This window comes from Ascidia mentula, chromosome 8, assembly GCF_947561715.1.
Source record: "Ascidia mentula chromosome 8, kaAscMent1.1, whole genome shotgun sequence".
In the NCBI taxonomy this organism is placed as follows: domain Eukaryota; kingdom Metazoa; phylum Chordata; class Ascidiacea; order Phlebobranchia; family Ascidiidae; genus Ascidia; species Ascidia mentula.
In genome coordinates, this window is record NC_138573.1 from 2,844,743 (window position 1) to 2,858,729 (window position 13,987).

The 13,987-nt window shown below is 39.7% G+C and overlaps 1 protein-coding gene across 2 annotated transcripts; it reads right to left on the minus strand.

The window, feature by feature from the left end:
- Positions 1–74: 74 nt before the first annotated feature.
- Positions 75–13,956, minus strand: LOC145911775 (RING finger protein 150-like). Of its 2 annotated transcripts, none has more exons than XM_082999214.1 (9): positions 13,795–13,956; positions 12,679–12,885; positions 11,746–11,824; positions 11,429–11,552; positions 11,031–11,157; positions 9,357–9,508; positions 8,779–8,872; positions 4,860–4,937; positions 75–2,003 (listed from the first exon to the last, which is right to left on the minus strand). In XM_082999214.1, the coding sequence occupies exons 1-9, from the start codon at positions 13,942–13,944 to the stop codon at positions 1,866–1,868; spliced, it is 1,149 nt and encodes a 382-aa protein (XP_082855340.1). In that variant the 5' UTR covers positions 13,945–13,956; the 3' UTR covers positions 75–1,865. The 2 variants fall into 2 exon arrangements, with proteins under 2 accessions (XP_082855340.1, XP_082855339.1); XM_082999213.1 differs by having other exon boundaries at positions 11,031–11,163.
- Positions 13,957–13,987: the final 31 nt, after the last annotated feature.

Below are 13,987 nucleotides of genomic sequence, written 5' to 3' on the forward strand. Positions count from 1 at the left end.
CCTTAAAAGGAGACACTCGGACAAAGCGATAATATAACCAGCGTGCATTCACCGAATGATAAATCATTCGTGGGTGGATTTTATTCATAATTCACTCTTGAAAGCAAACAAACACAAACAAAATTGGAAAAGAAACAAAACAAACCGCCGAAATGGAGTCGTTATAGAGTGGTCAGTTGTGGGTCGTTTAATGGGTTCCTTCCAGATATTACGCATCCATACAGTGACGTGTTAAACGTAAAGTACGTTCATGTTCACTATTAAACAGTCGTACCTCGATAAATACAGCAAGAGTGGCGTTGAAGTGCATTAAATTGTTGCGAACGGGATACATGTATTCTGTCATATACACTCATGTCCGCGTATTACGCCTTATTGCGATGAATAACTTGTTATGTAACACTTGAGGAATTTTGTCAATCAATCTTAAAACCGATAAAAGTTTAAAATCTCGGTTGTTTAGCGTGGACGGGTTTCGGGATATCCTAGTAGTAAAAATGTGTGTTTAGTTCAAGTTTCCATCCAAGGGGGCCAGATCGTACATACGGCATTCGCAATTAAACGTGTTAAATGTACCGCTGTGCAACTATTATGTTAACAACGCTTCAGGTTCATGGGTTATTGCTGAAACAGTGGATACACCGAAAAAGGGGTTTAAAAAGGAGCCACGTTACATTGCGTTTAAAACGGCAAAACAAAGTGCCAACCATTAAATACATCGTTACATTGCGGGGGTTACAGTTGAATATGCATACGAAAGTGGGAAGATAAGTGCCTCAAGCGCGGCTCGTTTAATATCTTAAAACAGGTAAAGACGTGGCTTAAGCAAGGACGGGGGGCTGCAACACTTTATCACGTATTATTAGTCTATATAAAAGTATGTTCCTGTATAAATAGCAAAGGTTTTCCGGATTCAAACAGTTGGGCGGTGGGGGGGAATAACGTGGAGTTATCCTGACAGAAAACGCACCAATGCTACGCTGACGTCACTCAGTAGGCATAGGTTAAAAGTTCACGGGCGTTTATCTCGTGCAAACCGAAACGCATTTACTGAGAGGTTCCCAAAGTGCTGCGGTAAAGAGTCAACCAAACGAAAGTTTCGGAAACACAATGGCTTCAATGTCGATGCCGCCCAAATAACTCCCGGATTAAAAAAAGGGGATGCTGCACGAACCTCAGGCATTGTTCTGGAGCTTAGTACTGGTGGGGTTCTATGGTTAAACGATAGAAGGGATGCTGATAATGTTGATGTGGTGTGGAAAATACGAAACACTCCGTTCCACGTATGGGCTAACATGCAACGTTGGAGAGCAAAAATGGCATTTCTGGTGAAGTTTAAATGTGCTATTCTCCGCAACAGGGTGCGATACAAACGAGAATTTTCAGACAAGAAAAGAATAATTGGAAATATTTTATCATTTACTAACAGTGCTTCCGCTAGCTTTATAGAAACTCGAAGTTCGAAAAAAAACAAGAAAAAAACTTCAACAAACTCCGTAGAGAAAAAATCAGCCTAAAACACCAAACTGGAAAACACAAAGACGGCAACAACGTACGGGTTGTGCGCAGTTGTCGAAACGAAAACAGGGAAATAGTCAATACTGCACAGAATACAAAAGCGTGGTAACAACACAGTTAATAAGCGACATTCTAGAATTTAATGCTGGGCCGCATTTAATCCGCGAATGTCAAAACTCTCGCGTCAACTTAAAAAGAAAATGAACTGCAGAGGTGGATTTGCAAACTTTGTAGAATTTCATCCAAATTAAACTAAACCCCGCAACAACATTCGGTGGAAAAGTGCAGAGGGTGCCGTGACCACACGTGACCGGTTTCAACCGGTTCAAACCAGATTCGGTGAGGTGTCACACCTTGATCTCGGCGCTTTCACGTGGAACGACTTCCTGGACGCCGGGAGAGAGATTAGAACTAGAGGATTGTGCTTCTTCTACTTCTTCTTCTTCTTCTCCTCCTGACTGCTCTTCCGCTGCCTCCCGTCGCTCCTAGATGTACAGGAAAAGTGGAAGTTGTTTTTTTGAGATCATATTTATGTGAGGTTGTCGATAAGATCAAAATATGACACATGGCATAGAACAGCATTCAATATTTTCATTCTGAAATCGACCTTTTCTAACGCCACTTGTTGTGCGTGACACAGGTGGAAACTTCACGTTTGCAGAATTACAATATAAATATAAATTGTAACATGGCATAAAAGGAATAACAATTAAACTTTAATCAGTATGGTGAAAGTTAAAAGTTTCTCCAAGTAATGTTTTGTCACAAATTTTTTTAGGTTAAAATATGGATTAAGGGCGAGTTTACGAAGTGCCATTGATTTTTGACAACACCAGATGACATTAGAGTTTGCCTCAAACTGTTTTCGACACAGCGAAACAATTTAGTCTGTTGTTTTTGAAGCTGAACAATTTAGTTGTGTTTGCAACAAAGCAACATATGATTATCACACACGAACTGGTTTTAAAGACAATTTGGCACTCGAACATTTTGCTGGAATAGCGTAATTAAACAGCGTCATCATGCGGGGTTGTCTTTTAACATCTGTGACGTCACTAGCCAGCTTTTTCACGGTGACATGGCGAATATTTCTGTTGCGGAATTCGAGGGATGTGGAATTTTACCACACATTCTGTCGAACCCATTAAAGTTTTCGGAAGAATTTGAACAAGCCTTCGTAAAGTTTGTCACATAAATGGAAATATTTCACTTGACCGTTGGTGGTGACACAACGATTTTACATCTTATCACCGTTTGTCGCAACGTTTTGCTCTTGACCTCTTGCGCACATACGTCAGATAACAAACCATCAATATCGATCCAGCAAAAACTCATCATTCCTAAATGACGTACGCTACTGTTTCACCACAAAAGCATATGACGCAGGGTACAGAGTACAAATCCACCAACTCAAAAAATATCTCATTTAGGGCGATTTATTTTGCGGATTATCACACAAAATAACAATAAAGCGCGATCGATACAAGCTGCTCTTACAGCTGCATAATTATGCCGAAGCCACTATGCTAACATAACACTTTGAACTGAAGTGTCTAAAAATGGAAGGGTTTGCTAGGCTTTGTAGAAAGTCAAAGCAGGTCAATTCAACCTCATACTATTCAACCAATGTTGTGCATTTACAGTGATCCATCTTCTACTTTTATATGTGTTTCCTTTAGCCAGACAATCGTCATTTGCTTAATTAATATTATTTAAGGCCTTTTAGTAAAACGAACTGTTTTGTGTCAAGGTATCAACCAAGATCACTTAATTGGCCAGGTGGACCTGGAACGAATTGTGAGAAAAACCAGGACAGAATCGATAAGATCACGCATACGCTTCTACGTTCCCAAAACTTGGTTTGAGGTTTGCAGGTTTCGCAGTCCAGGCATTGCAGCCTAGCTGGATCAGCCACTGCATGAAACATTATTGCGTTTCCAAAAGTTGGTTGAGGTTTACAGGCTTGGCATTGCAGCCTAGCTGGATCATCACTGCGTTCCCAAAACTTGGTTAAAACGCCAAGGTTTTGCAGTGCACCGAGGCCATACGACGTCTAAACTCTACCATATAGTTTTGGCTGCTCGAAACCTATCACAGGAAGTTTCGAGTGCCCAAGGCGCTGTTTCGAAAATGAAAGGCTTTGTTTGAAAAAACCAGTGCCAATTTTACTCGAGTCAAGGTATTGATTATGTTCAATAGAAAAACAAACGGAACGACATACGTATAGTTATAAATATATACCAAAAATGTCTTCAAACGTTCTGCTTAAAACAGAAATAAATAAAATAAATAGACGTTTGGATGACGTCAAACGGCCGGAGGCGCTGCTGGGTATGCTTAAAAAATCTACAACAACATCCCGTGGCCACCATAACAGCATCATCATCATCATTATACACAGCATTCCCCGCTCTCTGTTTACATGCGGTAAGGGCTAGCTCGCGGGAGGTAAGCACGTCGCGGAAAAGTTACTGCGGTTAATTATGACAATTATTGCCCAGTGCTTTACATTCTACCTCTCGAGAAGGTGGGCTAAATATAGATGGAGTTATTTTGTAAACGGTAATGGATTTCTTGAAGCGACTTTGCCTCTGGCGAGGACATACTTTAATAATGCATCACATGTTGTGGCTAGTGTTACAACGTTTTCAGAACTCGATAGCAACGAGGTCGGGATTAGTTAATATCACTGTACTCGACAACACTGTAATCTTTGTCAAGATATGGCAAAAATACACACCTATGAGTTGACAACAGAAATTGTCAACCGAAACACGATATTTCCCATAAAACTGTGCCACAAGTCTGAAAATTTTCCAGATTTTGGCTTGCAGACACAAAATCGCTTTTTAATTTTTTTCTTTGACAAATATGACGTCGAAATTAATTGCCACAGACTGGCCAGACCGGAAAACGCCTAATTGGTGATTGGCGGTTGGATCCACTCAAATAAACAGTCAAATCTGCGGGATTTTTAACCGCACTCCGCGTGTGCTCGATGTGTTTACGTCATTTTGCGTGCACCGGAAGTAAATGACAATTATTTAAATCTTAAAGGCTTTGTTGTCAAACAACTGGAAAATTCTCGTTCCAAATAACATTACTTACGTCGACTGTCGACACGTTGTTTAACATTAATGCGTATTTTTAAACTAGTATTAATGTGAGTATCTTCTTAAGAAACTTCGCGACACATTTTTAAAAGGCATTGTCTGCTGTCGAACAATAAATGATGAGAATGACTTGCCAACAATGAACGCGCGAGGTTGTATGTACTGCTGATGGACGCGAATAACCAGCGCGCTGCACGGTTGTCATAAAAACAAGGAACAATGCCGTACCTCCATTTCGATGTCACTCTGGTTGGTCGACCCACTGTCAGAATGGGAATCGTCAGATCTCTCCCTCGGCGCCGTTTCCTACAACATATAAGAAATAAGTGTAATTGTTTCGTCACAAAGGGGTCACCATCACACGAACTATGTATAAATACACATCCAAGAGACAGTTAGTCATTGGAAGATATCGTGGATCAGTATGACCCAATACTTCTTGACGTACGCGTGTTGTGAGATGGTGGTAGCGTGGGCCATCGTTTGCGCTGTCATTGTTGTTACGTCATAGATCGCTTTATAAGCCGACAATTGATCGATTGGAAATTTGTTGGGCGATGCGAACGAGAAACGGGCGATCTTGCGGTTTTAATGTAAACATTCCTCATGAGACGCGATGTGGAGTCAAAACCAAACGATATGGAGAAACATTTCGACTGTTGGTGATTTAGGGTGTGGGTTATTTTACTACACATTAAATATAAGTTATCAAGCGAAACGAGGCTTTCAAGTGGAAATATCAGTATGTGTGGTATTAACTTTACAACGTCATGCTTATCAACGCTACGTGATTTAACAGAGAAAAACAATTTGTTTGGTAATTTTATAAAATCACGGCTAAATACATACAATGCATGATTCGCAAGGGATATTCTTGAGGCAAATCCTTATCAAACGTTACGCTAAACACGAATACAGTGAAGCCGTTTCCTCCGGCGCGATTACAACACCTACCTATAAACAAAAAATCTTATAACCAAACAAACACACACCATATAACGGCGTCAACAAGGCAATCAATCCATACTGAACAGGACAGGGTAAACACGATAAACTCCACGGTGAAGGATTATAAGCAAGCAATTTTTTGATCGTGCTTGAGTAAGAGGAAGAACTAATGCTTGGGCGCGGTTTCGTGGTTTGTTCGGACTGTTAAGCCGAAACTAAATCCACATGAGTAATACGGCTGGTTTGTTGGAGTTAAGTCTGTTACACCCCCATCACATTGATCCTGTACGTACTCGAGACCACAAAAAAGCGTAATAACCCTATATAGCATGATACCAGCAAAATGTGTACGTGGGCATATGAGGCCATTGAACAATTGTCTTCCATTCAGCTGTACACCCATAAGATTAATATCTTGGTACGAATCAAAAGAACTTTTGGTCACAGTTAAGTTTGGAGTCGATACGTTTGCTGATATCAAGTTCAAAATGATTATGTTGTTTGCATGTGCGTATAAGGAACTGCTGGGTAAAGTTTACATGGAAGCTTGTGGAATATTGCTGCCCGAGGCCCTGAGGTTTTACTTGATAAAGCCCAAACACATGCTGTAAATCATTTTGAAACAACATGGATATACCAAAACGTCATATTCTAACGCTTCTATAAAATGTGGTCCCATGTTCAAGTTCCTGTTACTGGTATGCAAGAACCTAAAAGACGAACAGAACCCAACACTTGATTCTGGAATAAACGAACCAATACCAATGTGTGTACGCTAAACTGTATCTGTATACGTAAGACAATGCGTCATTGTTTCGCCAATCGCTCGCATTGACGTCGATTTAACAGGAAGGTAAATGTTGAACTTTTTCATACCAAGGTGAGGGGTAGGACAGGAGAACAACAAAAGCAAACAATGAAAGTAAGATGCCATGGAAAATTGGCATGTGTCAGCTTAAAGCTACTAATTCCAGTCAACAGCTCGCCGATTTCTGGCGCAAGTGTCTCACTTGTAAAAGCATTCTTCACCGACTCGACCCGTACCATTCTATTTGAATGGGACACTGAGGATGGTTTTACTTCACAGCGAAATACGTTTGTGATGCCACGACTGACAGATTTTAGCATGGAAATAAACGTTTCCATGATTGTGGTATAATCATACAGAAAGTGAAAATCGTCAAAGCCAATTGCAATGGAATGGAAAATGATTCCCAGAATAACTTGGCGTATTTACGGTCGAACCAAAACAAGTTAGAGAATTCAAGTGGTTTGTTACTGACATGGTCGGACATAATGTTAAATCAACTAAAACGCTCTTATGGTAACAATTCCTTGTTAAAGCTCGGCGTCTGATCGTTACCCAACGGACCTGCACCAAGCCGAAACCAACGGGTTTGACAAATCAAATGATTTCCTTTTGCAGAGAAGAGCAATCAGGCTTTAAACCAAATCTACCGCGTGCCCTGGCAGAAAGATGAGTATTGATCCGGTATGGAAATCTTATTCTGCCCAACTTAATTAAAGAAGCGTCCACGACGTATTTCCTTATGCCGGATGAAGAAAGTTCCACCAGTTGCGAATTTTGGTAAGGGTTTAATATTTGAGTTTTTAAACCAGTGTTTTCCAACCGGTGGTACGCGTACCACACTCAGCCAGTGGTACGCTTCAAAATTGTTTTACCTCCAAGTGGTACGCAACCACAAAAAGGTTGGGAATCATTGCTTTAAACGAAACATCGGTAAATAAAACAGGAAAAGATGAGCTGAACATTTCAAAAACTCAAACTTACTAATCGTTAACATAGAATTTTGGAAAAGGCCGCCACTATTCGTCATTTTCCCATATACCTTCACGGTACCGTCACTATAAAGAACACCATGGCCAAAGTGATGAAACTATAACAACTTATTGTGACGTCATTCCCTCTAATTTTAGGAACCCACTGCGTGTTGGCCAATGTCTCGGAAAAGACTAATTAACAATAAAGTCAACGCACTTGCGCGAAATTGTCAACACGTCGTACTGAAGTCCGATAACAGACAGCTTCGGTCTTTATCCCCGGAACAAAGCGCGCGAGACGCAATGTTGAAATTCGCTCGCTTCTGTCAACTTTCAGCACATTTTGGTACCGGACTTTGGCTCGTAATTTACCCAGACAGGCAATTTATCTGGAGTTAACGACCCTATGGCTGCATGAGGTCGCATATTTTCTGTGGCAAGGTTAATTGTTGGAGACGGTGCGCAGTCCATAAATTTATGCGAAAACAATGTCGAACATGGTGCATATATGCCTTGTGCACACGGGTGTTTGAAAGTTCAAGTGGGCAAACACTTGTGTTAAGTCGAAACCCTGGCTCTTTTTGAGCAACTTAATGCAAATTTGTTTTGCTGTTGCTGCCAGGCTCGTTGTAATTTCAAAGAATCTGTCCTTCGGATAAAGCCGTTGAATAGGTGGCGAAACGTCGGTAAATCAAAATCAACGTTTAATTGTGCCAGGGCGGATTGTTTGAAATTAGCGCTAAAAAGTATTTGCGCAAAATGGTCAAAAGGTATTACATCATATGAATACTTCCATTATGCATGACAATAATTACTGCCTTTTTAAAACTGCTACAAATCTAAATTGTCACAAAATTGGGTCTAAAATTTGTGGTTGCCAACAAGACCCGCAGAAGCATCAACAATTTTTGTTGCCCAAGGCAGCCTTCAGACACTGGTAACTGCTATTTTAATCTCTAAACCCGAGAACAACAACAAAAGCTTGGGTTCGTTTTGCAGCAACGTGATACGTTTCAAACACGCCATAACCGGCCGGGGAGGCCGAAAGAAGGGTTCTACCCACTTGGAAATGTTGAGTGGCAACTTTTGCCTCTGCGGACGAGTTTGCAAAATTTTCCGCTTGTTTGAACGACAAATTCCCCCGTTCTTGGGTGGTTTTAGTTTCGGTCGAACTGCGTCACTATTTGTTACACGGCAAAACCAGTTGTGTTATGCATACACCTTAGTGTGTAGATTTTAAGTGTTACAGCGCCCACAACAATATTTGCACGCGGATGTGCAATTTATGGGTTGACACCGTATGCAAATTTAAAAAAGTTACAGCGACCTAATGACAGCGCAACCATTAGCATCGACGTAAAGTGCTGTACGCGCCCACGCTATTGTTTTTTACACAACGACATGCACAATCACTCACCGCAGTAAGCGCTTTGATCACGTTAACTTTGCACATCGGGCAGGTTTGTTTTGATTCAAGCCACGGGTCCACGCATTTCTTGTGATAAAGATGCCTGAAAACGAAAAGCATTTAAAATTTTCTATGACTGGAAGCGGGGGTCAGCAGGTATATTGATACACTGACAATTTTGTATGGGTTTCGAAGTGTGTTAATGTAGTATGACCCCAAATGATGCTCTAACTTTAAGCTACATGGTCGTAAGATAGCAATAATCCACATGTAATTTATCTAATCTTTTGTTGTTTAAAATGTGAAACATCAAATTTAGGCCTGTTAGTGGCTATATGTAAAATTATTGGGTAGGAGAAGATGACGTTGTTAAAAAGACAAAGGATTGTCAACAGATAGTATGTCAACCGCTTGTATAATGCTTAACGGTGGTATATTCATGACTCACATGCAATTGCACAATACACGTTTTAGGTATTTTAATATCATGAAGGAGTGACCACAATTTACATTACCCTAATGTGGGACCGAGTAACCGGATGCTATTTTGCAAACTGACGGTAAAACGTCATAAAATCATTAAATACCCGCATGGTAACTTCCTGATGACGTCATTGATCTTGTAGTTTTCTATGCACACCGCGCACATCACATCTCCACTCAATGCGGAATCACCGGACCTCAGGGTACGCGGGGGAAGTTTGGCCATCGCTTTGCGGGTTAGGCTCTGTCGTTGTCGCTGGAAAAAACACAACGGTAAGTAATGTGGCTGTGCGCATAAAGCGAAATTCCCCACACGTTTCTTGGGGCGTGCGTCAGGATTGAAAGCAAAACATTTCTTATCGGAATTGAATTTACAGGTAAATAAACCACTTCATTTTCGCATACCAGGTGAGGTTTCTTAAATGAATTTACTAAATTTGATGTTTTTAATGACTGTTCGAGACACATTGGCTGTTGAATTCTTTAAACAAGAACCAACACGCCGCAAAGAACATTTGTCAGCTGTTGTTGGGCTCTTAAACATGCTTGTCGCAGCAGGGTTGCATATTTAGTGCCCGGCATCACAGACACTTGTATAGCAATACGACTGTAGCAAGCTGGTTTACAATACCCCAACCAGTTAATAATCGGTTTCCAAATAAGAAAAATTGAAAAATTAACCAACATTTTTGATTTTACGACAAATATCTAGGGCAGACTCGAGCGATCATTGCACGAAGAAGAACGTAAGCAGAACAGTGTGCTATTGTTGCACGTGCTGCTGGGGAATGGGCAAAACAGACCGTATTTGTTCAAAGAAGCAAGCGGATTCACTGAACGCGCATTGCGCGAGTAGCTCGGTGATACGTCCGCTATACTATTATAGGTTAGTTAGTTGACCACAAAATCGGTTCGGCTTCACGGAGCATGAACGTTGCTTTGTTCGTAAGTTTTTACATGATTTAGTCGTACGTCTTGATAGGTAATTTCGAAAAAAACAAATGCCGTAAAAACGTATATAAATGGACCGCAGTTAACGCAAAATAAGATTGTTTACAACAGTCGTTAAACCCAAGGAAATTATCAGGTAGCGTGAAATTGACGAAAACCTCAAGAGTGGTTGGTAAAAAGGGGTATTTTGTTCTTCATTAGCTAAAATCCCATCAATGAACGAACGCAAACTAATATCACGGACCGACAGTGCGTACGCCAATGGGCAGTGGTAATCACACGGTCTGATTGGCCGCTCGCCCTGCCGCACCTAATCTAAATACAGCTTTTTGCGATCAATAACATCGCAAATCTGGTAATCTACAGCCGTTTTAAAACAGCAGTGATGGACGAACCAGCCTGTTGCGTTTATGTGTCGTTAGTAATATTACATGATCTTACACTTAAAGTACAAAAATTCATTCAAAAATGTTTAAAATGTTTGATAATGGGCCATCACAGGAGTCCCAGCAAATCCATTGATCAAGCATTTTTTTGTTGTTGATGTATTTACCAAAAAAACAGTGGCAATTTTCTGTTATCCTCAAACCAGTAGCCAACAACCACTTTACAATACAATCAAAGCCAACTTGCACCGACTTTCTTAAAATTGCGATAAACCACATGCGATCTTTAGGGGATTCAGGACGCCTTGTTTTCTAACAAACCGCGTGGTTCGCACGCGATGGAGAAAGACTATGAAATTGCTGGAAGAAATAATGCTATATGACGTGTGGCAGAATTGGTCATAGAAGTCATAGAAGTTTCGGTAATGTTATGATAGGTACCTGTCCTCTTGTGCGTGCCTGAATTAGGCGGAACCGCTGAATGTAGTAGAAGACCAACCACGCCAGGGACACAAGCATGAGGATCATAAAAGAAACAGCAACGAATATAATGGAGGTCCTCTCCAACCTAAACCTTTCAAAAATGAAACCAAATTAAACTATATTTTTGGACGCAGAGTTTTTTTATTAGAACTTTACAAGAGAATACAAAGAAACAAAAACATGTGCATCATGTGGAAGTCATACAGTCTGTTTAGAAATACAGGACACATGCACTTGCTTTGAAACAGGATCAGCCTGGTAAAATTCAGGTAAATATATTTTGCCATATGGGCATCTTCAGTCCCTAAAACAAATCTTTTTGGATAAACAATTATCAACTTAAAATATTTGCTCACGCAGGCTGGGGGTGCCTATCTCCTGGACTGATGTTTGCAATAGTTTTAATTCCACTGTCCACAATATGGGCAATTGAGATTCCAAGGTCATTATTTATGATAACCGCAACGATTTGCCTGGAATCTGTGGACATAAGTCAAAGGTCGGTAACTTACCATAAAACACAATGATTGTTCTGGTGCTTTATTGAAAATCTTTATTGGGCAATGAGAGTATTTTAAATTAGTTTTTAGGTTAACATTCCACATGTAATGATTGTAAAGTGACAAGTCCTTAGAAAACTTTTGAATGTACTTTTACTGAGTCCACCACTTACTTTCATGGCTCATAATGGTAACTCCAGTGGAATCTGCGTAATCGTACACGACAATGCCACTGGCATTAGCATCAGCAGCCTGAACATGGAGTACTCGTTTTACTTAGCACCAACATATACATACACGTTAATAATTAACAATACGATCACCTAACTGTATAGCGACACCAGGTTTTAATCAGAATAGTGTAATGTGATGTACAAGTTCATCTAACAAGTTCGAAGTAACAAAGGTGCCTTTGCATTTATTGTTTTTGCTTAACAAGGTAGACCTTTTATTGTTCACCATGTTACTATATCACATAATATTCAAAATGTTTAATCACCAATATCAGAGATCAAAAACATGTTTGAGAATTAAAAACTACCCGAAAATAAAAGGTAAATGTTAATTCTTCTGCTGGACAAAATAAATTGAAAACAGGAAGTGGGTGGTGACTTTAAACATGTTTAAGCAAGTGAGAGTATTTGTTTGGTAAACAAGCCATGTTTAGTTAACCCCACTTCCTTGTTGCCAGACCTTCTATTCAATTCCTATACATGAATGATTCAGTGCCAAAAGACAGCGCACCATCCCAGGGTGGTCTAAACGCTAGCCCGTGATTTCTTGCGGCCCATGGAGAACATTACAATGTTACTAATTCATAACATTTTCATATATACAAAAAAAACTTGTTAAGGTAACTATATAGCATGAGGCACATGTTGTTATGGCAGAATCCTTTTGCAGTTAACTTGGTAAGCCTAATTTTTATGCTTGAAGCCCATGAGCTTGTGCAAGAGTCCCTGGATTCCCACAAACATGAGCACCGCCCAGCAATGGCCAATATCAACAAAATATGGAAACACAATGGCACCATTTTAAATATATTTCAAGCAAATAAACTGATAAACCTATCAAAAATGATGGTACTGGTACATCATCATACATACGTTTGTAATTTTCTCAGCGAATGAACAGTTGCCCCTTGACACCAGTGCAATCCATGGGTAAGACGTATTAACAGTCTTGTAATCAAATCTACATCCATCATGAATGCCTGTAGTTCTTGAAAGTGCATGAACAACCGTTCCAGTGATGGTTTTCAGTGGTGAGTGGGCTCCATAGCTTCCTAGTTCGTGGATGCTGGATTCCGAACCCTTTAGTAAACAAACTGTGTAGTAGAAGCCAATCACAAACAAGGGCCTTGATGCATTTAAGGTTGAAAACCAAGGTCAATCAACTATTCAAAATTAATCACAAAGAGTGATTGGCGATCGGTGTCAGTTGAAAATTTTACAGAAACATTAATTTCGATGTGATGACATCGGCACTTTTTGTGCTCATTCAAATAGATAAACTAGTAATATTTTTCTGTGGCCAATGTGCAAACAGTATGAGTGGGGTAAGTTCAAGTGTGCGCACTCAAACAACTATATTTGCTAGTTTCCAACACTATTTGCTTTTAGTTTTTGTTTGTCTGGAGTATTTTATTTACTGTGACCGACAAATAACCTTTACATATCATGAACACACCCATACATTGCCCAATAAAGAAGCAATGGGAACTTGAATATATGCATATTTATTTACAAAGTACACTGATAATTTTATTTTGCTGGCACAGGTAGCTGCCAAATTCAAGCCCCTTTAGTTCAATTACTAGATAAATAATTATGCAATTTTTAAATAGCAATTTTTAAAATTTTTAAATATAGTATTATGAAATAGTATTGAATATTTGTTGTCATTATCAGCAAGCCTTATGAATTTTTACTCAGTCCAATAATGCTTCATTGCCATGTAATGGGTTGTGAATCACTATTTTTGGGCATGTGGCCGTGATTTTGCAGCATTTTACTAAAACCACTGTCAAACTCTAAATCGTTAAACATGTATATATCTTGTATAGTTATTTCATAGTTCATCATTTAAATTTTAACTGTTTGATTTTAATGTGAAACCTCATGAACATTTTGATTAAGAGTCTCTGCAGAGAAAATTCATTTTTATTGAACACAGCATTTCATAAATAAGTACTTAGTATATACACAGTTTTTTTAATGTACCTGTGATATGTTTACTCCAGCGGGGTTGGTGTAGTTGAAAGTTACAATAGCTCCGTAGTAATATTCGCTTGAACTATCCGTTGTTAGCCCGGCACTGACAAACGAGGCAGTCAGTGCAGTAATTAGATAACATACAACCACTGATAACATGTTTATGAAAAGTCGTCTAAAAGAAGAAACACACGTAATAACA

Coding starts and splice junctions, on each gene's coding strand:
- LOC145911775 (XM_082999213.1), bottom strand. CDS start 13,944: ATGTTATCAGTGGTTGTATGTTATCTAATTACTGCACTGACTGCCTCG. Junction 11,553..11,745: donor TACCATTATGAGCCATGAAA/GTAAGTGGTGGA, acceptor TTATGTCCACAG/ATTCCAGGCAAATCGTTGCG. Junction 2,004..4,859: donor AGAGTGACATCGAAATGGAG/GTACGGCATTGT, acceptor CTGTACATCTAG/GAGCGACGGGAGGCAGCGGA.